At 41.6% G+C, this 26858-nt stretch overlaps 2 protein-coding genes across 6 annotated transcripts in view; one reads left to right on the forward strand and one right to left on the reverse strand.

The window, feature by feature from the left end:
• The window catches only part of Ctnna2 (catenin alpha 2), a 1081443-nt gene that overhangs the window by 718175 nt on the left and 336410 nt on the right, over nt 1-26858 (forward strand). The gene's annotated exons all lie outside the window — the stretch shown is intronic.
• Nucleotides 9019-25139, reverse strand: Lrrtm1 (leucine rich repeat transmembrane neuronal 1). 2 transcript variants are annotated; one of them, XM_047523050.1, is made up of 3 exons: nt 24607-25139; nt 22409-24335; nt 9019-9669 (listed from the first exon to the last, which is right to left on the reverse strand). In XM_047523050.1, the coding sequence occupies exon 2, from the start codon at nt 24274-24276 to the stop codon at nt 22711-22713; it is 1566 nt and encodes a 521-aa protein (XP_047379006.1). In that variant the 5' UTR covers nt 24277-24335; nt 24607-25139; the 3' UTR covers nt 9019-9669; nt 22409-22710. The 2 variants fall into 2 exon arrangements, with proteins under 2 accessions (XP_047379006.1, XP_047379005.1); XM_047523049.1 differs by having other exon boundaries at nt 24453-25139.

Consider the following 26858-nt stretch of genomic DNA (forward strand, 5'->3'; position numbering starts at 1 on the left):
GAGAGAGAGAGAGAGCCTGAGCACTCAGTGGGACAGTGGAGAGGCAGGGAAAGCTTATGGAGGGCACTGGATCTCAACCAGACCTGGAAGCATGTGTAAAACTCAATCCAAAGAGGACTAACAGGGACCTTCTTGGGACTGGAACAAAATGAGAATATATGAGATATAAATAGATTTGTGGGGTTCATGAATGGTCTAAATCTCATTGCTTGAATACCTCTGGTTTGGGGGAGCTCATTGTCCCTTCAGTGTGCTTCTTCCATTCTTCATCACTTCTTTTCTAAAGGATTCTTCCTTGCCACTAGCCAAGTCAACCTTCTGGTAACATCTTCTTAGAGCTCTGTCTGCACTCCATAAGAGCTTTGCCAGAGAAGGGGAAAATTTCTCTCATGGTCCCCAAGTGTCTGCTTCCCACAGATTAAACCAACCCAATTCTTGCCCTCTGCCTTCAGATTCTGAGTCCCCCAACCACTGATGTTGTCTTTCTGGATTTGGGTATCTTTTGTGGTCAGTAAGATTAAGGTTGGATATGTGCCATTTACTAGGTGTATTTATTAATTAATTTTTTGAACCAGTTTCCTTGTCTTTGAAGTAGAAATATCATTATATCCCTCATAAAAAATAGTAAAAAAAAACCCATATATATATATATATATATATATATATATATGTATGTATGTAGACAAAAGAAGACAGTGCCCCAAATAGTAAAATTTTAATGTATACAATAGATTATTAAGATACTGTCTCTGTCTCTATTAGCTTTAACTGTAAAAAAAAAAAAATACATAAATAAAAATTTGAAAACCAAAGAAAACTTAAATTTGATATCTTAAAGTAAAAACACCTTATTAGCTCATATTTCTGTGTTGGCAACTAGACTGGGTTCAGCTTTTGAGTTCTGATGATCATGGGAATGCTCACATGTGTTTGCAGCTGGTGGTTAAAGTTCTTGCTTATGTGTCTCATGTTGGCCTGAATGTATTATTTGGTTCTGGACAGGTACTCTCATTGGCCATCTGGTCAGCCTGGGCATGATTATATGTAGGGGTTCCAGGGTTCCCAGGAGTAGCCAAAGGGCATATCCTACAGTGCAATTGCTTTTCAAATGTCTATTTATGTGATGTTTTCTTTCTCCTAGTTGCCTCTCAACTCTCCATCTCCTTCCCCTTTTCCTCCAGTCCCACCCCTTCTCCCTTCTCCCCTCTGTCTGTCTGGAAAGGTTTATTAGAATGGCATCAGCATTGGAGTGTTGTACCAATGGCTTAAAGAAAGAACATTGGAAATCCCAATGGCTTAGAGAAAGAACAACACCAGAGTTCATGGATGCAGAGAGGGAGAGAATGGCAGTTATCTTGCAATCTTCCCTAGACAAAAATTATCTTTCTAGAAAAGTATTTTAAAGGTAACAGGAAAATGGATCACTCAGTTGTAGACTGAAACTATTTATCTCTGAACATATTAGTGATTCTACTTTAGTGTGTGTGTGTATCTGTGTGTAAGTGTGCATGCATGTGTGTGTGTGTGTGTGTGTGTTTGTGAGAGAGAGAGAGAGATAGACAAATAGACAGAGACAGACAGACAGAGGGGAGAAGGGAGAAGGGGTGGGGACTGGAGGAAAAGGGGAAAGAGATGGAGAGTTGAGAGACAACTAGGAGAAAGCCTTACTGAGGGAAGTGACTTTGGTCACCTCATGTCCACCTATTCAAGAAGACCAGAGGAGGGTCCTCAGTTCAGGTCTGTCCCCCTCTACAGAACTCCATGCCCTGCTGATGTAATAGGGAGGAAGGGCACCGAACTTGTCCTTGGACACTTGCCTCTTTCACATGTGCCTTCCTGCTGCACATACATGTTGAGTGCTGTCCCCAGGCCAGTACTGATCTGGATGCAGTGACTCATACTTCAGTTCTGCTTTTTCTCCCAGTGGTCACAAACAAACAATTTTGGGTTTTCTTCTCTAATGTGATATTGTACAGTTTTATAATACTACACTATTCCTTTGTTTTCCATTTTTAAACTTACTCTTCTTACATCCTGGCTCTTTTCTTCCAGCTTATTGCTTTGATGGCATCCAACAATGAGTGGAATAGAGTACTGTTAAAAAGAAATGCATAAATAAGAATTGACTTCTGTGAGCATGGGTGTTCCCATCACATAGAGGGTCTTGAACTTTTTTCTTGCCCAAGTAAGATACAGTGGTCAATGTATTGAGAGTTCTGTGACATAGCCCAGATGCCTTGGAGATTTGCCTGATGAAAATAGTATATTCTACCCTAAGGTTGGGATCAGGCGCCTCTTCTTACTTGGTCCTGTTTTGAAATGGAAAGGTTTATTAGAATGGCATCAGCAGTGGAGTGTTGTACCTTTGCTTACTCTTTGTGAGTTTGTTTCCTCATCAATTCAACAAGACCTACCTAACAGTGTTGTTATAAGGAGAAAATGACATAAGTGTCTTTACTTGGCCAAAGTCAGGACCAGTCTCCTTATATGACTTCAAATATTTGTTTTACTTTCCTGCCTTCATTATTTTGTTGAGTTGATCAAATGCGATCATGTGTGCTGGCTAGAGCACTTCATAACTATATAGTACAAAACAAATAATGAATTAGTATTACTGACACCAACCCATGCTGTAGGAGCTTGGAAATTCCAGCAGGTTCTCATGACTCAGATGTCCCCAGCTGTGTTAGAGGCAACACTGGGGATGGATTTGGGAGTTTTCAGTTCAGAGCTTTGCAAAAAAGTGGAGCTGCACAAATCAAATGTTAAGTTCTGAAGCCTTTGCTAATGCAACAAAAACATATACACGGACTCTTGATTTGAGAATGGTACATTTAGATTATATCTTTTAGTCCAACTCTATTTAGCCTATTGGTGAGGTCCTAGCCTTGGGCTTTGCATAATCTTTTGTTGACCTTTCCACCTCTTTTATTTTTCATCTCTTCAAACAGCAAATTTTGATTGGTAAAGGACTCTTGGATAACTCTGAAAAGCATTATGTGAATACAAAGTTTTGTTTATTTTCTTGGTGAGTTGATTTCTCCCCTTGAAACATTTCTTTTTGAAATGCTTCAGGGAACTGTTATCATTTCTTTCTGTTTCTCAAGAGAGTCGTAAAATACTGATATAAAAAAATGGCTATTTCATAAAATGTCTCCTCTTGCCTCCATTGATCTGAAGGGATCTGGGATCTCCAGGGTGATCAGAAATTAATCATTCACAAGTGGTATTCAGACACATCCCTGGGTACTCACTCAGGATCCATGTTTTTAAGGTAGTACATTGTTAAGGCCCAAGACAGGATTATGAGCTCACTAGAAATTGAAAGACTCATTTGTACAGCCTGTAGTGCTCAGACGTGATTCACTTCTGGAGGTGAAGTCATTGAACCTCATAAAAAGGATAGTTTCAGATCAATGGAATCAAGCCTATTGGATCCTCCAAATCAGACTTTTGGGGATCCCAAGGATGAGTGTGTGATGAGAGTGGAGTGTCTTACAAGGGGAGTTTACACTGAAATATACATGTTAGCTTCAAGGGAAGAGGAAGAATTTGAGAGTGAGGGCTTTAATCAATGATAAGGGTCAGTAAGTTTTTTCAAGAAGTTACTTTCTAAACAGTGCATATTTGCATTTATGGGTGTGAAGAATCAAAGGGTAAGTAATAAGATAGACTTGGCATGTGAGACCTACTGCATAGGGACCTCATAAATGCAACCCTGGATGTAGAACTTATAAAGTGTTTGAGTTGAATTTTGAATGAGTCATGTTTGATCAGCTAGAAAAGAACCCATTTAATGGCATACTGCAATGGAAAAATGTCACATGAGTTATAACAGATGATACAGTTTGTATGTGTCTCCCAAATACCCTCACTGCAGCTGACAGCAGCTAGAAGAATGTCTTTGTGCCATTCTAAAGATGGAGGTAAAGCTTGCATTGTAGGGAAAAGGACAGTTCCCCAACCACAGCAAATACTATAATAGGAAGGATAGAAGAGGGGAGAGGACAAGAAGGGAATATTTGCTTTTTTTATTACTATAATAAAATACCAGAGCCAGGCTACTTAATAGATGAAACAGTTTTATTCTTTTCATGGTTTAGGAAGCTGGAAGTTCAAACAGCATGGCACAGACTGTGGCATCATCCTGTCTGCCCCTGGCTGCATCATACCATGGCAGGAATATATATATATATCTGTGTGTCTCTCCCTTTATTCTTATAACTGTGTGTCTCTCCCTTTATTCTTACAAAACCACCAGAATTTAATTATCTGGTCTCTGCTATGATAATCTAAAGGGCTAAGTTAATCACTTCCCAAAGATCTCACCTCTAAACAACATAATCAGATTAAGTCTGCACCTCTAAATATCATTAACATAAAACTTTGGGGATGAAACTCCTGTATGATTTTGAAGGGGGCAAACCATATTCAAACCTAGCAAAGGGTAAGGAAAAGAAGAGGTAAATTAAAAAAAAAAAAAAAGAGGGAAAGGAGAAAGAAAGTGGCTATAAAGAAAACAACCAACCACTAATAATCTGAATGTTTAATTATGATGTCAGGTATTTGCAGTCATATTATCTCAATCTCCCTGAGAAAGCAAATTAGTGTGAGTGAAATAATTCAATTCAGGGAATCAGGGGAAGGAATTCTGTCTTCCTGCTTGAACAGCAGTTATAGCAAGGGGCATTGTAAATTCACTGGGACCACCCAAGTTCTTACTAAATTATTTTAAAATCTTAACAAAAGATTCCATTTTTTACAAGGCCCTGGGTTCAATCCCAAGCACTGCAAAAAAAAAAAAAAAATCCATTTTTTAAAAGATGAGGATGTAGAATTAATAATTGAATGGAAATGCAAGCTAATTGGGGAGTTACAAAGGCCTAAGTCTGAATGGTACCATACTGCTAGATCTCATTCTACTCTGAAAGCAGAAAAACCCTTAATATTCTCAGGCCACCTGTTCCAAGGTGGGCAGTCAATGGATAAGATTAACTATTGCAAAAGCATTGACGAGAGGTTTCAGCACTGATCCCTGTCCTCAGTAGTTCCTCCAGCCCTCCTTTCCCACGACCCAGCCTGGGAACAGAAGCTGTGGCCCATCCTCTCTCAGTTCTATTCTCAGTGGCCCTAACCAGCTTCCTCTTCATTTCCTCTTCAACAGAGTCTTCCTGTCATTGCTTACCCTTCCCTCTGTTGTGAAACCCATCAACACCCACCCTTCTGTCATCCCTCATGTCTGACTTTCAATCCTCTTTTGCCCATTGAGAATCCCTCAAAATTGTCTCTGGGGTTGAGGAGGATCCCACCCTGTTCCCTGAGAGATGTCATTTCTGTCGGCACTGTGAGAGACTGACCTTGTGCTTTTTGATTTCTAACTGTACCATCCCTACCTGATTCCATCTAAAATTGTGATAACATTTTTCCCCCTTGGGGGAAAAAAAATACTACTGAGATGTGCCCCCACATGCACCTGTCCTACTGGTCAGTCATGAACTGGTTTCAGGGAAGCTGACAAACCCAACCTGTGTCATTATTAGCCTTTATCCTAGTGGTAGACTCTACTGTTAGGGACAGAGAAGATGGGGAATGACAATAGCAATAACACTTACCACACTGGTATCCTTCTTAATACAAGTTTCATTCTTAGTTTGGATCTATGAACACTGAGAAGAGTCCCCAGTATAACACTGAGAAAGCGTCCATGTTTAATAACACCTACATCCCAACCTACACCCTCAGGATCAGGACAGGGTATCTTGTGGTATTCTCACTTGGAATGATTTCTCTTTTATTCCAGGGCATTCATGGAGACGTTAATGGTCACCTTCGCTTCTAGTTTTTTATCCAAGAGTCATAATCTGCAGACCCAGTCATCAGTTCCTTTTGTCCCTTTATTTCCTCTCAGTGGGCCCACTGGGTACTCATGAAAATTGATAAAAGAGAGGTCATGACTCTTATAAATAAAAATTAGCATTCCCTTTAATGCTCATCAGACACTCAAATTCTGATGTGGGATTAGATTGCCTTCTCATCTATGAGCCTTTGAAATGAATTTGTAAAGAATACCAGTAACATTTCAACCATGAGAGTTTGCATGGTGTTATAGGGCATGGTTGTGTGATAACAAGTCAATGAGATAGGTGTAAAATTTATTTTACAATAGGGATGAAAATATTTCACTTACTCATTTTTTTCTCTTTCAAAATTAACTATTAATTTCTATGAAGATTCTCTTACCATTCCAATCCCCCCCCCCCCCTCTCTCTCTCTCTCTCTGTGTGTGTGTGCTGTGTGTGTGTGTGTGTGTGTGTGTGTGTGTGTGTGTGTGGTGCTGGGGATTGAACCTAGGCCCTTGTGCATGCAAGGCAAGTACTTTACCAGCTGAGCTTTATCACCATCCCATCCCAATCTCTTGATTATGCTATGGCCCTGGAAGTCCAATATTTGTCCAGAACTTTCAGGAATGGTGTTCTGATCTTTAGGCCACCTGACCCCCATTTCCCTTGTTTATTGTCTTGTGCCCTCATCATCCCCCAAAGACAGGCAAAACTGCTATTCCTGCCAAGTTTGAGTACTAGAGTATCTTCTGAGAATGAAATACTGGTTGCTATTGCCTCACTTTCTTAGGAGTCCCTCATAACCACTTCCTTATGGAGTCTTGTCACTTCCTACATCCCCACTAGTTGCAACCATATTATCCTTCCAATTTCAGATGTTTTCTAAGTCTTTCATTGCTCTAGATTCCCCATCAACCCACTTCAAGCACTTCCTTCTGTTTCTTTCCCTGTGAGACACTTCTCCTTTCAGGATCCTGAGGAAACACGACTCTGGATTCTGTAGTTCTTTAAGGGTGAGAGTATAGACGAAGGATCCTAGAGCGATTAGCTGTTTTCTTACTAGCTCATCCTGTTGTAGATAGAATACATTCTTTATTGAAATGGAGGAAAATTAGATCTAGCTTGTCCTGCTGATTAAGTATCTACTTATAAAAAATCAAATCATCGCATGCTGTTGAGCCCCTTACTAGTATGCTCAGCTGATGCTTCCCACTCGCTCGCCTGTGTCCGTGCTGCTGTACATTGTGGACTGTTCTGGAAAGCTCTTTTCTCCCATTCTGCCTGTACCCCTTCCACATTGACCCAGTACAAAGTCCACCTTTTTTTAATCAAGCTCTATTCAACCTCCCATCTATTTTCTGAGTTGATAAAATCCTCTACTTTTGCTGTAACCTCAGGGTACTTGCAATACGTGAAGTTATGGTATGCATGTTCTTTAACCTTAGTTTGTCATCACATGTGTGGACATTTGTGACTATTCCATTGGTCTGTAAACCCTTTGAGAGAAAAGCCATGTCTTGCTTTCTTTGCATCACCTATGTGCCTAGAAACTAACTGAATTGAATTGATGCAAATAAGTTGTCCCCTGACTATGACCAGTGTATAATGTGACATGAAACATATATATGCATGTACATAAATGTATAATGTGACACAAAACATATATGCATGTACATAAGTACATGAATAATACAAACAATGAAAAGAGATCTCCTGGGGCAACCCAGATAGTTAACATGAATACTACTGACAATGACTGTTTTAACACCTTCTGGTGGTAAAAGAGAAAACCCACAGCAAGCCGAAGGAAAGCATTGGAGAAGGCTGCACAGATGTGTCTGTACCGTCAACTTCATGTTGCATCACCATGAAACTTTGAATGTGTATTAAGGAAAGGAGATAACAGAGTAAGTATGAGCATAGGGAAGGTTATGAAAATAACAGGCAGCTTTGAGTTGATTTGGATACACCAGAAAGACCCTCTAGTGGTTCCTTATATTTTCATCAAAACTTACACTTATAAAATGCTATCACGTATGTTATTTTGTGTGATAACATCTACTGAGGTCCATAGGCTGAATTATGCTGTATTACAAATAGCATTATAAGGAGATATACTGTGTACAGCCAAAACACATTTAACTGGTGATAGTTATGTTTGGTACCAAATGTGAAGATGATGATAATGATATTGACAATGATACTACTGATGCTAATGATACTTATTGAATGCTTACTGTGTACCCACCATGTGTAAAATGCTTTACATACATTAATACTACTCCTTGCAAAACCCTCAATGTAGAAATTTTAAAACATTTTGAGACCAATAGAGATTAAGTTGTTTGCTCCATATCATACAGTGGGTATACTACAGAGCTAGCACTCATATTAAGGCTATTGTATTCCAAAGTTCAGTCATTTTTTTCATTCCTTGGGACTCAAAGGCCAAGGACCAAGCAAACACAACAAAGAGGAGAGCACAGATTTTATCTCATGATAAGTGCTTAATTTGCTCTTCTAGTAGAGTATAAAATGTATGTATTAACCAGCTCAAAGTTCACTGCAATGTAAAGCCATTACATTTACTTAGTGCTTCATCCCATTTGAGAGTGCAGATCTGTGGGCTTAGGCAATTATTTTCTTAGTTAATGACTTAATTACCATCTCAAGATTCAATCTTGATACTCAAATCATCTTCCCCTGCTAACTCTGTTTATGTTAGAAATGCAAAAACACACTTGTAGGCCTTGACCTTTAGTTTCTGCTCACAGTTCCCCTGTGATAGTGTCCCAAGTATGGGACATTACCTGAAGGTGAGACAAACAGTTGAAACCCCATGACCTCCTTAGCACAGGGATTGAAAACCTCTTAGCGATCACCACAAATTTATGTTTGCTGTTGGAAAATTGCTTTGGGAAATGATGTGGATCACAGAAGTAAATTTCCTGTCAAGATAAACTTTTGTAGTGAGCAAAGCAAAATTTTGGGGAAAAAAGAGATCCCTAGGTGTTTTATCTCATTTTTATTAACATTCTTTAATATTTACCACAGTCGTACTTTGTGAGCCAAGCTGTTAGTGGAAACATTGAACTACAGAGAAGATTCAGAAATTTCTCTGGAGAGGATAGCTTCAGTCTCATTTTACAAATAGAAGCTGTTGGTGACAGATGTGCTTCAAAGAACTGGCGGTAGTTAAAAGAATTAAGGTGAAAAATACAATCCTTAAAACCCCACCACGCAGATACCAGGATCCATTGTATCTGTACTGGCCCAGATTCTTCAGCCAGTTTCCAGAAATTGCTGTTATGCAGTCTGCACAGACGGTGGAGTGCTTGGACAAGGAAGGGAGGGGAGGAAGCTTGGCAGTACCAGCTTGGAGCACGAATCTTCTTTTCTTTTTTTTTTCCAAAGAGCTGGGCCTGGGTAGAAAATAAAAACAAAAACAGGTGCTTCCCTATCTTACATCTGCTTCATCTTTTGGGTTGGTGACCCTGGATAAGCAGGTGGAGCCCAGCAGGCTGCTTGATGCTGGATGTGTGGCTGAATTTTGCTGGAGTTCAGGGCTATTTGGCTGTGGGATCCAAGAATGTTGTCTCACAGGCTGACAGATACAGGACCATAGGGGAAGTTAGTACTTGAAGGCTCAGAAAAGCATAGCGTGCGCTTTCAGTGGCAAGGATATGATGTATAAGTGATTGTCAAGGAACCAAGCTAGACTTCTGCTCCCACTTTCTTCCAGGAGTCTCTGTTTAAACTTTCAGAAGATCAAGCAGGTGTATGCTGCTGGAGAGAGGTATGTTCAGAGAAAGAAGACAGAGTGTTGAATCTGTTGATAGAAATGTGAAGAATCATTACATTAAAAAAAAAAAAAGCAGGAAAGGAGAAAGAAAGAATACAGTTATCTAAGGCAGGTCTCAAAGCATCTGCGAGGGAAGGTACTGCATGAGGTTATCTTTGTCATTTCCTTCTTAACTAATGCTACCTGACCCCAAGGACAGTGAGGGACTCTCTCCTTCATTCCATTTACTGTACTAATTATTCTGTACTTCTACTTTTGCTACTAATCACTAGTCCATCTCCTCCCTCTGTGGAGATTATTTTTGGGTTTTTTGTTTTGTTTTGTTTTGTTTTCTCTTGTTTTGTTTTTAGATGTTGATAGACCTTTATTCTATTCACCCTGAGGATCAAACCCAGGACCTCACATAAACCAAGCAAGTGCTCTGCCACTGAGCCACAGCCCCAACCCCCAAGATAATTTTTGTATGACAGTTCTGGTGTTCTCCTTAAACGAACCTCTTAAATTCCAGGTGTGGTGGCACAAGCCTGTCTTTCCAGTGACTTAGGAAGCTGAGGCAAGAGGATCCCAAGTTCAAGACCAGCCTTAGCAACTTAAGGAGACCCTCTCTCAAAATAAAAAGTAAAATAAATTTAAAAAGGACCAAGGACGTAACTCAGTGGTATAGCACCCCTGGGTTCCATTCCTAGAAATAGATAAATACATAAAAATTAATTAATTAATTAATTACCCTCTTAAAGCCTCTTCTTAGTTTCCACTTCTAGAAATCAGTTGCTCTTCATGCCATCACTTTCTCTCTGTTTGTCTTTATAAATATAACATGTGACTAGGTTGATGAAAGAAAGGAGCCAGGATGATTGTTGATTGAGAATTTATTATTGGGCAACATCTTGGCAGACTCCATATGCTTAATCTGGTGATCAGATAACCTTCCTAAAATCCTGCAAGGCAGTCAGGGGTATGACCATTCTAGAGGTGTAGACAGTAGGTTCACAAAACTGACGTAATCACCTGCCCTCAGGCGTGTGAAGCTCTTGGGTCAGACTCTTCCATGAGGTGGAAAGGAGTCTAGAGTAAATAGGTCCTTCCTGTCACGGAGCTAGCAGCCTTCTTTCATTTTCATGGCCTCCCTGCCACATATGTGCTCAACAGATGAGTCATGTGGGACTTCATTCAGATTAGTGACTAACAGCAGGAATTGAAGCAGTTGGGAGCACACAGCCCTGGGAAGTCATACTATGTAGGGAGCCAGTCACACAGCTCATGTCACCACTACTCTAAGAGTTTCTACTGCCTTAAATCATTGCATAGGACCTCACAGCTTTGGAGATTCTGTCACTCACATTATCTCATCTGATCCTTACCAGATTCTTAGGAAGTAAACTGAGCAGGGATTATTTTCTGAATTTTATAGGTGAGGGAATTGAGGTCCAAAAGGTGCTGATTTATCTAAGCCAGTCAATGGCAGAGACAGGACCAGGGCTCTATCTATTTAATTCCATGCCCAATAGTTTTTTGTTGTTGTTGTTGTTGTTGTTGTTGTTTTTTAACTACATCATGAAGCCTGTAACTAAAGACAACTCTGGAATGTACTGAGTACAGAAATTGTACATGTTCAAAAAGTCTCAAGTCCTAGTTTTCATTACCAAAGTACCTTCTCAAAGCCTCCCTTGGTGACCTACAATGATACTTTCACTTCTTGCTGTGGTCTCTTCCCCTTGTCAATCATTGTCCTGCTCAGTGTTTCCCAACCATTTTCTTATTATCACCCCTGAAAGACCAGAGGTTTTCCTAGTTACTCCCTCACCCTGAATTTTAATCTCACACATATATTAAATATTTTGATGTACTATATGTATATCTGTGTTTTATACATACAAACAAGTAAGGTATTTTTTTCCACCCACACAAGAAAAAATTTTGCTCCTCAGTGCAATATTGTCCCATTGAGAATGTATGGTTTAGCTCATAACTGTGAACTGAGTGTTAAAAAAAAAAAAAAAAAAAAAAAAAAAAAAAAAAGACATACTGATGGTTGGAAGGTAAGAAGGGAGATAGAAAACAAAAAATAAAACACATTAGCAAAGACACAAGTAAAACACAAAAGAGAAGACAGTCCTTAGTTCCCCAACATTTAATGCTTTGTCTAAAAAGTACAGATTCATGTATTGAGGTTTGGGTTTCACTTTGACCAAAGTACTCCCAATATTCCTATCTCCAGCTGGAGCAGAGCACATACTAATCATTCTATAAATGAATCACAGGAAGAGTGTGATTTAGAACAGAACCAATTTTGTTTATGTACATGCAAAGTAGAATGCTCTCTCTGACCAGACAGCTTCTATTTGTGAGGTTTGGGAAATCTCTAAGGGGATTGGAACCTACCCTTGGTGGAAGTTTAATAAATTTACCACTTTGCCTGTTGATAAGTGAGAGCAAGAAGAATGTGTTGGAAATGATCCTTACTTTCCTTCACCTTTTCAACTCCATACCCTAAACTACCAAATCAGAGAACTAAAATCCACTACAGACAGACACTATAGATGCTCCACTACTAAGAAAGAGACACTACACTGCAGACAAAAGAAAGAAAGGCCTGAACAGGTAAAATTGACTTGTTCAAAGGTCAGGAAAAATTTGGCAAAATGAGAATGTAGATTCTACCTCTCAGTAGAAGACCTCCTCTCCCAAAAGAGAGGGTCAACCTCAGATTTGTACTTCTTCCTTTGTTACATTTGCTTGAACAGCATCAAATCATGACTGTTTATACACAAAGGAAAAACTTCTCAAATGCCAGCAAGTCTGTTACAACTGAAGATATATACTTGGTGTCTTGGGGACCTGTATGATTTAATATTGCCAATATTAAATAAGAGTTTGAGGGTTTGATAACAATTGTGAGCTGTGTAGTGGCTTTCCTCCTTCAGGAATTGGCCGCTGACAACAAACAGCTCAGAGGGGAAATGAGTTTTGCTGTCTCACCAAAGACCCATGCACATGGACAGTGCTTCCATCAACTGGTCACCAGCCTTCAGTTCTTATGAAAACAGGAAGATGGTGCCGAACCCACATGTGTGACCAGATTTGTGTGCAGATTCCCATACATATTGCAGTGGTGGAATAGATTTTCCAGGGCTGCCTGACCAGAATGGGAAAGTCTAGCCAGTTAAGAACCAAAACAAAATTAGTGAGGGGTGTAGGAGCTAGTTGGAAAGCTATGAAGGAAAATTCATGTCCCTCCAGTACCTCCAGACTTCACTCTTCCTCCTTAGTCCTCTCCTTTCTGGCTCAGTGCTTTCAAGAACTGAGACTTTGGGGTATTATCTTATTACAGAAAAAAATGTAGGGAGCATGGCCCTAGAAAGCAACTTCTCAGGCACTTCTAGGCTTAGCCACTCCCTCACTGTGGGACTTTATTTTGTTTATTTTATTTTATTTTTTTAATGATACTGTGTAACCCCTTCCATGTGCCAGTCATTGTTCTCAGTACTTTACAAAGAATGACTTATTTAAATCTCAGTAATAACTGATTTAGTTCTTACACCAACCCTCTCTCCAATCAGAAAGGTTAAGAAGCTTGCCAAAGTCACTCAGCCAAAATTCGAACCCAAGATCTTGTCTCCTTTAACACATGCCACCATGGTAAGTGACTTTGGGCAAGTCACTAGACCTCTCTGATAGACCTCTCTGAATTTCAAGGAAGAAGGAAGGTTGATCACAGGGTTTAAATAAGAAAATGTTAAGGATTTAGGAGGTTGCTGAGATCCTAATAAGTGAAACAAAATAAACACACCCATGGGTGGGGGAATTGCCTTTCATAAATGGTCCTGGAAGAAACAGAGGCATTTTCTGCATGCTGTCATGGTGAATCTGGCTGGACTGTGATGGCACAGTCCTCTGGCTAGTATCTCACCTTCACAGGTAAAATGTTTATAAGTTAAACAGTTCTGTTTTTCACTCAGTGATTATTTGTTTAATCCCTCAAAAGAAATGGTAAGCTACTTTGATTAAATGAGTTGAACAATAGCATTAGAAATTGAAAACTCCAATATGTTTTCCATCGGTGCGTTTCAGGTACGATGCAGTGTTGCCTGTTCTTCCCTACACTGTGTTTGTTCTTGTCTGTTTGGGCTTTTGAAATAGTTTGCAAAAGAAGATCAATATGAGAGACTCAGATAAACATGGCCTGGACAGCAAGCAAAGGAGTGAGGCTGAATTCTAAGAAAGACCATTATTTTTAGAGTAAAACTTTTTTTAAAAAAACCCCACAGATTGCAGGGAAATATAGATTTCATTGAAAATGCAATCACTATGGAGCAGACAGTGACACAAAATCACAGAGTGCATCGTTGTTCTACAGCTGAGGGACAAATGACAGTACTGCCCTGGTCAGCTGAAGACAGATTGTTGTATTATTCCATTAATTGGGTGTAACTTGGCTTTTCCAGACCTTTCTATGGCAGACTAATCCAGCTCCTGAATGCTGCTGTGCTTTCTTGCTTTTATTCAAAGCTGCCTACAGTATCTCTGAGATAGAGGTCCCTGACACACTGTGTGCAATATTGAAGGTTCTAAGTTGACAATAAACACACCAATGGTAAACATCTAAAAATACATGATTTTTTAAAAAGGACATTGGTTTAAGGAGTTAAAATATATGGGAAGATCCGATCTTGGCTTTATTTTAAGCCCCATAAACTACTGGTGGATAGGTTCTAGGACATGAACATTTGCCTCATGTTTCATTTAAGGGGAACAAGGCCAGACCTCCTGTCCAAATATACATCACCCAGCTGTTTTCAGTGCATGAAATTCTAGCATTAGAGCTATTTCTTTAAGGTATTCCCCTAAAGACCCTTATTCAAGCAGCAAAAATCTCTTATCACAACTCATTGATCAATGTCCTACTAGAATTTAGTTTTCACATTCTTGGAAGAGCTGGTGGGAAAGCCGATGAGGGCAGTGGGCTGAATGGAAAGGGAACATATAGGTATTAGTGGTATTCGGAAGGAATTGATATCTTTTTGGATGTCTCCTGGGCATCCTGGAGGCTTCTGTGGCAAAGAAATGAGTGTCAGACATAGGGTGGTTATGAGGAGGGGGGATGGTCACAAAAAGGGGCAGAAGAGAGACTATGGCACCAAACTTAGGAATTTCCAGACTCCATTGGAGGAAAAGATACAGAAACATGTGCACAATGTGTTTTCCAGGAGTCCTGGAGGAGTTATTGATTTGGGTATTTTGAGCAGGGTCAATCTCATAATGACACAATCAATCTGAGAAGGAAAAATACTTGGTAGAGGAGGAAGGACACAGAATTTAGAAGAAGCAGTTCCAAGTGCCAGGTTCAGCAGTAGCAGTGACCTTGGGTAAGCTACATGACATCTTCAGATCTGTGTCTTCTGGTCTTAAAAATAAGACAAATTTATGTCTGCCTTGCAGATTGTTGGGAAAAATGAAATGAATAAAATAATAATTGTAAATGGCACTTGGTAAATTATCAGGTGCTCAGAAACCAATTCTAAGCACATTTGTGTTTACATATCTTTCTCCTATCCATGCCACCAGGTGCAACTGATGGGGAGAAGGGAAGATCTTCACTTAACCCTGAGGCCACCCAGCTCAGGCGCCAACCTACCATGTATATTTAATGACCTGCAGTCAGACACCTATATGTTATAGATATGCTGTGATTGCCGAAACCCTCTCACTGGGTGCTTCTCAGTGTTGCTGATCTTTGGAATCACTTAGGAAGTTTTAAAAATGATCTCCTTACCAAAGCCACACCCCAGAGCTATTAAATCAGAACCTCTTGGGGTGAGATCCAGACATCGGTATTTGTTGAAGTTCTCAAGTAGTTCCAGTGCACAACCAGGGTTGAGAATCATCCTCCCAGCTAAGCAAAAGAGAAAGAGGATGCAGCTAGAGAATGAATTTTTTTTTTCTCATAATGCAGTTGGGAAAAAAAAAATGGCTTTCCAACATTATATTGAGAGGAAGTAACTAACCAACCTGGTAGAGCAGAATAAAGAAAGAAATGACTGAAAAGCTTTGAGGAGCCAGGATATCACAGCTATTTATGATGATTACTTCATCACTGTAAAGCACAAATCGTGAAACTCTACTTGCTCTCTCTCTCTCTCTTTATCTTTCTCATCCTCCCCTCCCTGGTGGTCTCTCTCTTCCTCCCCACCTTGCCTTTTCTCTGTCTCTTCCTCTCTCTCTCTCTGTACCCACTTCCGCTTCCATCCTCCTTCCTTGCTCTCATTTCACTAAAGATTTCTCAACTCCTAATATTGATTGTGGTCACTTATATTAAGTTATTTTAGGCATTCTGAACAAATACTTTCCTGTATCCCCCTGCTACACAACAAATACACACCAGTAACATTACATTCCTGGGCTTTATCTTAGGTCTCACTTGTGTGTGAGTGTGTATCCTCCCTAGGATTTCTTTTCAACTCTTGCCGAACATCCTAAAATCTCTATTTTCCCACCCACACATGCCCAAGCTTTCTCATCTGTTTTCCAGCATCTCCTCCTACCACTCTGGAGCCCCTGTCTCCCAGTGATATTTTTTTTAACATACCTTTTCTTATTGACATGCAGGCAAGTTTGATGAATCAGAATGTCTAGGGAATAGGAATTCAGGGAGATTTTAATTTTCTGGTTAAATGACACTAGCGTGAAAACTACTTTTATTTCAAATTTTATTGTTGGAGGAAATAATAAAATAGAAGCCCAGAACTGGAAATATCCTCAGGTAATACTTGGAGGAATCCTCCTAACAACAAAGGGACAGAGGCCTACCAAAGTATGATGGTTCCTGGTCTTCCCAAGGCACGTGAATAACAGAACCAGGTCAAAGACCACAACTCCTGACTTCCAGGCCCTATTCTTTCATAGAAGAAAACTTAACCTGTCCTGCAAAAGTGTCCTGGTTAACCAGAACCAGTTTAATCTGAGGCATATTCTTTTACATGAACTTTCTAGCTCCTTCATGATGCCATCTTCCCATGAACTTTGTCCATTTGTTATCTTCACATCCCCAAATGCGTTCATTTGTGATGTCTACATCTCTAGACTATCCTGCTTCCAAGGTCTGAGATGATGTCCTTCATAAATATGTCCATCCTACTCCATAGAATAAGCACATTGATTATTTTTTAAATGGGAGTTCATCCTCACCCATCTTCCAGTCTTGGCTGGGGATTGAGAAATTATAGGCATATGAGCTGAAACTGTACAGACTCCAGAACATCTCCTAGAAGAAATATTGTTTCTCGTTTTCATTCTTATTAATTAAATCTTCAGTTAACTTGATGCTTCCCCTCTGTTTCCTAAGTGATGCATTGCTACAGAAAAAGTGGGTCAATGGAGAGTTCTAACTAGTTTTGTCCTAGTTAATTTAAGTTTTGCCATATGTTCTTTGAGAAGCATGTGCTAACTACAGGTCTTTTGCTGATTAGCAAACAACCTTAGGGTTTTTAATTTAGGCTTCTAGTTCCTTGGCAAGAAAGAGGAAGATGGAAAAGGATTAGAGCTAGGTGAACTAAAAGTTAACCCAGACCAATCCATGCAGAGCTGAAGCATAGCATGTTTAGTAACATATTAATTTCCACTATGGAGCAGGGTTGCTCAAGCTTAGTACTCTTGAAGTTTTGGGTCAAATAATTCTTGAATGTGAAAGATGGCCTATACATCGTAGGATATTTATCAGTATACATGACTTCTACCCACCAGACAATAGCACCCCACCACCACCCATGTATAAAAATTTAAAAATGTGTCCCAACATTACCAAATAAATGTCCACTGGGTGACAAATCTGCTCCTCATTGAGAATTTCTGACATAGACACGTGGTCCATGTGATCACCAAGAAAGAAAGAAATGGGACTAAATCCCTGACAGTAACATATGGATATCTATATCTGTCTGAGTTCAAAAACCTCCAGTAAGAGATGGGACTAGATGATCACTGGTCATTTCTTTTCCTGAAAGTCTAAGAGAGTCCCCTATATTGGTAGAATTCTACATTGCCCGATTACCAGCAGCCAGAGTGAACAAAGTCATGGCCACAGTTCCTGTATTTGAGCATTGCACTTATGTCATTCAACAGTTATTTGCTAAGTATGTCCCTGTGTCCAGACTAGGCTCTTTGTTGGGCATAGGCATGAAAGGGACAACCATTCAAGGGAAAAAATGCATAGTGAAAAGTCCACTGAACTGAATACCAGCATTCCAAATCATTAGCTGAGAGACTGAACAAGTACTTGATCTCTTTAAGCTTCAGATCCCTCATGTAGAGATAAGGTTGCTGATATTCACTCGCATAGTGAGATCATGGTAAAGACACCCATTCCAAGTAAACATTCAGTCAATTTTATTTCTCCATCTCTTCTAAATCTGTCTAATCCATAGGATGCAATAGCAAAGCCCTTCACATTTAGCAAAAATCCAGAACTTTCAGAAATTGTGTCCATTGGAGGAGGTCAGGAGATGGTTCCCTGTCAGAAGTAAGAATTTTGCCTCCTGAATCCCAGGAAAACTTGACAGTAGTGCATTTTTAAATGGAAAAATATGTTTCTTATCACTGAGGTGCAAAATACTCTCAGGAATGCCTTTCCATTTGCTGGCTCTCACCACTAGACAACAGGTATATACTTCACCATGACAAAAGGAACCCAGAGAATACCTAGCCTGCAAAGCCAATTCCAACTTATAACTGATGCCTGAAAGTGCTGTCAACCTTAACAGTCCTTTATATCCTCATCAGATTCTTTTTATCGCCATCTTTTCTTAAGTAAAAGTTTGATCATAGAAGAAGGAAAGAAGTGCTGGACAGTTACATAATGTGGTTATGCATATCTGTGTGTGTGTTCTTATATATATGAATGTTTATCTATATATGTATATATATGTGTGCTTTTATATACAAACGTATATGTACATGTGTGCATGTGTTTAGGTAGTTATATATGTGAAGATGGATAGATAAATGTATATGTGTAGGCCTAAATCTTTCTCAATATATATATTTCAGTTTAATAGTCATATTCTAGCTAAATGTATGTTATTGGACATTTCATCAATGGTAAAATCAAATTAACTAACATAACCACCCATCTAATTGACACCTATCCTGACTACCTGAAACTTTATAATAACTCATTTACCAAAACACATATAAATTATGGTGCTTGGGCAATTTTCTCTGTGAGGGAATGTGGAATGACTTTCATTACATTGGAATATGGATCCATTGGTGGCCACTGCTATTTGGCCATGCCAGAATAGAACAGGTGTCAAACTTGCTGACAAGTTGATTAATACAAATTAGAAACACAGGTGGTCCCTAATCCCACCAGTGATCTGTGTGCAGTTGCTTAGGAAACTTGGGAGGAATAACAAGTGGTGTTTGCCCCTCTAATTACTTACACGTACTCATAAATGTGTTGTTGATGCTAAGTCATACCAAATGTCTGGCTTCCTGAAAGCTGGGGGAAAAAAAAGGTAAGGTGCTCTTATACTTTGAGGAACTTGGAAAAATATGAAAAAGTGGTTTTTTTTTTTTTTTTAAAAATTCCTTTTACTGAAGCAATCTTTTCTGTGTGATGGTAACTTTATAGCATATGGTGTGTTGTGGGACAGGTGGTCCCAACTATCTCTGGCTAAGTCTTATGTCAAGAGCTTCCTTTCCTTTGAGTACTGCTAAAAGATTGGTTTCATTTAACCTTCTCCTCTGGTACAACCTAAGAAACTACCAGACCTAAGCCTGATGTGAGAGCATCATTTGTCATTGGAAAATACTTTTTTTTCTATATAAATACTTGAAAAACCTCAATACCATTGCTGAACTTTAATCAGCTGGGAAGCAACTGCAAATGGAGGGTTAATCCATCACAATGCCCAGGAAGAGACATGAATTGTGGCTTTAAATTCTTTTCAGATAGTACAGGATAATGAGATTAGCACCCTCTGAGGGAAGAACAAAAAAAAAAAAAAAAAAAAAAAAAAGTGCTACACCTTTAAAAATTAGATTTTTAAAAAATGCTCAGTAGTTTGCTTAGAGGGGTCAGAGCAAGTTTCTTGAAGCTTAAAGATTAATTAATTTGAGAAAGAAAAGATTTCAAGTGTCACAAAACCTTAGTTAAAACTACCACTCTCCCTTATTCTTGGCTTCTTCCTGCCCTGCCCTTCTCCAAAGTAAGAGGCACAGGACCATGAAATGATGTGAGCTAAATTTCTGTTTGTGTAGAAAACATATTTGCTTGCCTGCAAAGACATACCATTGCAGAAACATGTACACACACACACACACACACACACACACACACATCATTAAGAACACAGTTTTCTATGGCTATCATTTGCTCCCAAAGTCCCAGGTTGTAGATTCCTCTTTCCAAAGATCTTTCATTAGATTTCCATGGACTTGAGATCTTCCAAATACATGATGCTTCATCATGGAGTGGGGGAAAAGGAGAAAACAAAGCATGATTATTCTCTTTTTCTCCTGACCACTTTGAAAAAAAATACAAAAAAAAAAAAAAAAAATGGAGATAGGAAATAAATTATTTCCTGTGTCCATTTTTCTAGGGGACTTGGGGGAACCTGTAGTTCTGATGTATGCTAGAAAAGCTTTGTTCCTGGAAGCTTCTCTATAAGCACACCAGTACAACCCTTTGATGCACCAAGCAATAGCAGCTTTTGGCACTGCATTCCTGTAACCTTCCTGTGAGGAGGTTAAGTTAACGGAGACTTCCTCCAGTGGCCACAATTTGGGAATGTTTTTCTTTAAAAAAAAAAAAAAATGGTATGCGTTCTTTTAGAGGAGGTCTCTTCAGTGGAGTTTAATTATAGATGTGAGGCACATCCTTGTTCCTGTTACCCCTGCCCTCCAAGTGATACGCTACTTAGAATGGCAATTCCAAATGATCATGCTTTGACTAAATCCAAAACTCCATCCTCAAAGTTTTCAAAGCCCTCTCTCCTAGAACATTAACAGTCTGAATGGGTGTTATGTACATGGTATATGTCATAAAATCATGTCTCAATTATTAAAAAAAAAAGCAAGATGAAGTTTGCTGGTCAGAAAGAATGAGGTGAGGGAGAATTGAAGGACAGAAAAAGAGAGATGGGGAAGGAGAGACAGAGAAGCCGTCTCCCATGTCTCCCAAGGCTTAACATCTTAAAGATATTCGCAAAATATTTCTCTTGCAAGAGCCTCATAGAAGCCATATTTTTAGGCATATTGGTTTCTCCATAGGTAGAAGAAAAATCTACAAGCAATCTTCAGCTTAAGTAAACCATCTAGTGATACAGTTCTGCATTTCAAAAAGCTGATTTTGCCTCTTTAGGTTTGTGACTGGAAGCATTTGCATTTTGGGGGATGGTGGTGTGTGTTCCTCATCCCACTTCCTGCTATTTGGACTTATCTCTTAAAATGAGGGGCGGGGGAGGGGATAGTAGAAATAGAAAAGAGATGCCAGTCTTTTAGTATCATTTAGAAGACTGAGAAAAAGACCTCTGGACATGCCCTGATTGGTTCAGTTTTCACCATCTGCCATCCATGATACTTTATTTCAATCATACATCTGATTAAATTGTTAACTGGTGAAAGACCTTTCCATCCAATGCACACACCCCTACCTGAACCCACTACCACCAGCACCGCCTCACTCTTTAACTTAGTTCAATAAAAAGCTAATATCCCAGTGATGAACCTGGAAACCTATGAGGGGTGCAAAGGAGCAGCCAATAATCCCAACAAAGAACAAAAGTGAAAAACAGGGAAAGCAAGCATTACACAAAAGGGCCATCTGAAAAGAGGCAGCTTTTCTGCCCCGAGTTAACAAATTATTTCCATCTCAGTAATATGCAAACAGAATCAAATACTGATCTTCTCCCACCCTACCTCCACCCCTGCTGTATCAAGTCTGTTCCTAAATTCTCTTGCTACAAGTCATTACCCTGCAGGTATTCATCCTGAGTCAGGAATTCCTCTTTCCCCACAGTAACTAGGAGTGTGCTATCATTGCTCAGGAGCCTAAGCTTGCTGCAGTCTTAGCAATGTGCTCCAAAAACACAGCTTTCAGCCCTGAACATTGGGATTCTGCCTCCTTCTCAGTGAAACCACAGACAGCAGGGGCCAAGGAGCTCTCTTTAATATCAGAGGATATGAAAAAGGGCAAAAATGCTATGAATTTTGTTGAATCAAAGGCAGAGAAGAATTATGAACGAGTGGCATTTGGAGTTAAAATTCTGCGATGATTTGAAAGATGGTTACATTAAGTGCAAAAATGTTTCTTGCTCATAGGACAAACTGTCTGGCATTGTCTTTTACAAGCCATTTACAATGATCTCTGCCTCAAAGGCTGAGCAATAATGCCCAGTCCTCAGTCCACCTTTCACTTGCTTTATAATGGTCAGATTACACTGCCCACTCCCCAGATAATATAAAGGGTTTTGCTTTTTTCAATCTTTACTCACGTGGGGTAAATTAATCTGTGTCATTAAACTGATAAGCTTTGTTTGCCCTTTTTAACATTTAAATAGACTGCCTACTTTGCTTCTTGATCTCTTCATTCTCCCACTGGCAGTATCCTCCCCTCCCCCTCCCCCATCCAAAGGAAATTGTAACTGTTGCTTCTCTTGTAACACAGGTAACAATTCATTTAGGTTACACCAGTCTGTAAAAACTGTAAATGCTATTTTATTTTAAACGTTTTAGTTTACAAAAAAAAAAAAAAATCAATGATTGGTACCTTTTTACACTCTCAGATTCCTGAATATGGACAGATCTTCAAAGGGAGGAAGGAGTTTTCATATGAAATTTAAGATAGACTGTCCAGAAGGTTGTGGGGTGGGGTTTTGTTGTGTTTTATTTCGTTTTTGTTTTTAAGACACAATAAAGCTAAAATGTCAAGTCTCTGGGAGAGATCCCCTTACAGTTTCAGTCAAGGAGCATATCAGAGCACAGACAAGGAGACCCCAGCCTGGTGCCCGCCGGCCCAACCGGCTGCCCAGGCGTTTTTGGTAGCGCATGGGTTGAGAGTCACTGGGACAATCACACCTCGCATTCCCTCGCGGGCTGCTGGTGGCAGGTACAAGAGCCATACTCGTTGATGATCACCAGGGCTCCCTCAATGTGGTTAGGTTTGTAATCAACGTAGTATTCCTGGGCAGACATGGCAGCCATCTGATGCATGGTCTGTTTCTGCTTTTGCTTTCTGCGCTGCGTGACAAAGCACTGTCTGAGCTGCCTGAGGCTGGCTGGGAAACACTTCCAGGACACGTAAAGCACCAAGACCACGATGAGGAAAGAGAAGATGAGGGCCATGGTGCCGGTGACCACTTTGTGGATCTGCACGGCGTTCTCAGCGTGCTCGCCGGGGAGAGCCACGGTGGCTGGCTCGGGCGTGCCATCGCGCTGCCCCTCCCCGTCGTCCACGAGTGTGGTGGCCGAGCTGTCAGGGAGTCCCAGGTCACTGCGATTGGTGACTGCCGAGAGGAGGTGACCGCTGGTGGGCTCAGCCCCATCCTCGCACAGGTGGAAGGCGTACACAGCATCCAGGACATCCTCGCCCTGTGCGTACTCCGGGCTGGCGCACTGTAAGTTGCCATCGTAGCGCCCCTGGAAGTTGCTCAGCCAGGAGGCCAGGGCACAGACGTTGCGCCCGCAGTCCCACAAGTTCCCCGCCAGGGTAATGCTTGTAAGTGACTTCCAGGAGTTGAGGATACGGGGCTCGATATAGGTGAGGCGGTTGGAATCCAGCTGCAGGGATTGTAGGTGCGGCACGGTCTCGAACACATGGGGCTCCATGTACTCGATCTCGTTGCCAGACAGGTCCATTTTCTCCAGGTTCCAAACCCAGTCCAGCGAGCTGACCACAATGGCCACCTTGTTCCTCCTCAGGCAGAGGGAGTGCAGAGAGATGAGGCGCGGGAAGTGGGCGAAGTTCACCTTGACCAAGTCGTTGTGCTCCAGGTGCAGCTCCGTGAGCTTGAACAAGCCGGCGAAAGAGTTGCGCGCCAGACTCTTCAGCTGATTGTATCCTATGTCGAGAAACTTGAGGCTGCGGCAGTCCTGGAAGATGCGCACCGGCACGAACTGAATGGCGTTGGCCCGCATGTGCAGCGTAGTGAGCTTCCGCAGCCCGTGGAAGAGGTCGGGCGCGAGCGCCTGCAGTTTGTTGTACGAGAGGTCCACGCTGCGCAGGTTGGGCATGGGCCGGAAGGTGGTGTTGGCCAGTTGGGTGATCTGGTTGGAACTCAGCGTGAGTTCCTTAACTCGGCGCAGTTTCTGAAAGGCGTCCCCCTGCACCGAGCAGATGTGATTGTGATCCAGATAGAGCCACGTGAGCTGCATTAACCCCGTGAACTGGCCGGCGCGCAGCTCCGAGAGGCTGTTGTAGCGCAGGGACAAGCCCAGCAGGCCGGACAGGTTGTGGGGCGCCTCGGTGAGGTTGAGCGCCTCGCAGTACAGCAGCCGCCCCTCACACCGGCACAGCTGCGGGCACCCGCTGGGGGCGGCGGGCAGCATCTGAAAGCAGGCCCCCAGCAGACACAAGACCACCCCCGAGGGCCTCCTCAGCAGCCAGTATAGACAGAGACCGAGCAGCAGGAAATCCATTAGCGAGAATCTTTCCAGAGAGACTGGAGAATGTCCATTGGAAGCGCTCGGTCAGAAATCTACATCATATTTTATTCCGAGGGAGGGGGAGCGGGGGGAGGGGGAGAAAAGGGCAAAAATCAAATAAATATATAGAAATAAAGAAGGACCCCCCTCCCCAAAAACCACACGTTCACCTCTAAGCATGCAGAAAGCTGGGCGGCATAGAAAGTTCACAGCCACGGAAAGATCAAAGAGATGGTGATTTGGTCCATGTTAGATGCTGCAGCAAAGAAAAGGGAGGAAAAAAAATCTTCGGGAAAGAATTTAATTAAAAAGTGTCTTACCTACCCTTTTCCAGAGAGTGACAACCTCCATTCAGCTGCTCCCTTTGTGTGCAGGCTAATTATATGCAGGGCGAGAGAAGACCCCTCTGTGTTTCCGAGGCAGCCCGGGTCCGCGGCCGGCGGATCTGGCAGGCGCACAATGTCTCACTTTGCTGCTCGGCTCGGGGCTGCAAGGGCGGCCGGCGAGGCGGGGAGGCGACTTCTAGGACCTGCAAGTTTCCCAACTACGTGCCGGAGCCCGGGCTTCGCCTTCTTGCCGCCGTTCTTTTCCTCTGCAGTTCGAACTGTGACGTTGTGGGGGGAAAAAACTCCAAACTCGGGGCTCGCGACTCCCCAGGATTTGACAGTCTGGTTAATGTCCGTCATTGGAAACCACCACTGACCGGCGCCACCTTTTACTCCGCGGAGACCGCCTGCCATTCGCGCCCCGGGCAGCTGCGGAGAGCAGGCTCGCTCATGCTTTGCGGGCGGCGGGGTGGTGCGGGCGGCGGGCGGCGCGGGCGGTGGCGTGGGGAGCAGCGAGCTGCGCCCGGGCTCCTTCCCTCCGCCAGGCAGTGTGCGGCGCGAGCTTGCACAGGCACCTACTGCTCACTGAGTGTCGTAAGCTGCTCACGATTGTGCGTCTTCCCGGAGCACCTCAGACATGGGCAGATTGAAAAGGGGTGGGCATAAAACCAACATTTTACCGAACCACTAAAGTAATGTATGTTCTTTGATGAAATGGAAAACACTTTCAGCTTTTTTGTCCATATTTCAAAAAAGAGGAAGGGGTGGGGGTAGAGGTAGCATCATCAATGACAAGATATTTCCAAGTGGGAAACTGAAATGTTCTGTGCTCTCCCCCATCCCTTTTGGGAAAATATTTTTCCTCCTTTAAAGCTGTCTACGTGTAAAAGATACGTAGGAATCTGTTCCGAAATCCACATTTGGTCCTTTGCTTTACAAAAGCAACTTGAGAGAAGACACAGGAAGGCAATAATTTGGGGCTTGGCTATGATTTTCTCTCTCTCTCTCTCTCTCTCTCTCTCTCTCTCTCTCTCTCTCTCTCTCTCTCTCTCTTTTTGCGGGCACTGGAGTTCTGCAGTGAGCCAGCCCTTTTTGGTGGTGGATGGGGAATGCTACCCAAACCCATCTGGTTTGGGACGCCATCCCAGTCCCCGTGATGTGAGATCCAGTATGGCAAAACATGTCTGTGTACAAGGAGTCTTGCCTGAGATCCTGCTGGGGTTTCATCAGTCTACATAGGTATTTGTGGGACACGCAGTAGATGAATAAAGATTCTGCTGTATGACATGGGGAGGACTAACTCTTGACATGTGATGATTGCACAGCCCTGCAATACACCGCACCCCAGGAGAATGTCCTAGAGGATGGGTAGGGAAGGGGTAGTTTAAACCATAATGAAGCTTCCTCTCTTCCATGATGAAGATTCCTGATTAAGCTTTGAGACTGTACTAAATTGTGCTGTTTCTCTCCTAATTATGAAGAGAAACCCTGGTCCATTTATTCCACTCATAATGATAGGTAGCCATCTTTACAATGAATAAACTCTCCCTCCTCTTCCACTTAGTCTGCAGGGGCTATTGGTCATCTTAAAAAAAAAAAAAAAATCCTCAGGATGACTGAGTAAGCAGGTGGGAAGTAAATATGGGCAAACCTACCTTCTTGACCAACATGATCATAACAGGTGGTAGGATGTGACTCTCTAGCTCCTCTCTTTGAATTCTCATCATTTTTTCCTCTAGGAACTCAAAATAAGTGAGCTTCATCTCTCACTGTACTCACTTTGATAGAATTGAAGGTGGATTACTAGAGTTTCCAGGTTCTACTTGCAGATTGGTCAAGAGATTTGAGTGGCCCTTAACATCCAAGCTGAAGAGACCAACCAATGGAATTGAAATCACTAAAGACTGATGGGACTTTTCAGGAAAAGTCATATGAATAGGGGCATGAATCATTCCATTTTGTATTCAACTATGCTCTGCCCTGGTCATTCATCTTGGAGATGGATCATTTAATTGAAAAGAACACAAATCTGAAATGTCCTAGACATCACATGCTGTCTTAGCAGCTAGAAGAGACATTAGAAAATCAACCCCCTTCATTTTGCAAATGACGAAACTGAGGCCAAGAGACATCAGGGGATTATCCAAGGTCATATTGCTTTTTACTGGCACAGATGTTTTCTTTTGCTATCTCTCCTTTGGTATTCCTGATGGTTGCCTTTTTTCACTCTTGCCTCTAGCTCCGGACTGG

This window comes from Sciurus carolinensis, chromosome 13, assembly GCF_902686445.1.
Source record: "Sciurus carolinensis chromosome 13, mSciCar1.2, whole genome shotgun sequence".
NCBI classification, from domain to species: domain Eukaryota; kingdom Metazoa; phylum Chordata; class Mammalia; order Rodentia; family Sciuridae; genus Sciurus; species Sciurus carolinensis.

Excerpts from the sequence above, each read along its gene's own strand:
- Lrrtm1 (XM_047523050.1), bottom strand. The coding sequence starts at position 24,276 with ATGGATTTCCTGCTGCTCGGTCTCTGTCTATACTGGCTGCTGAGGAGG.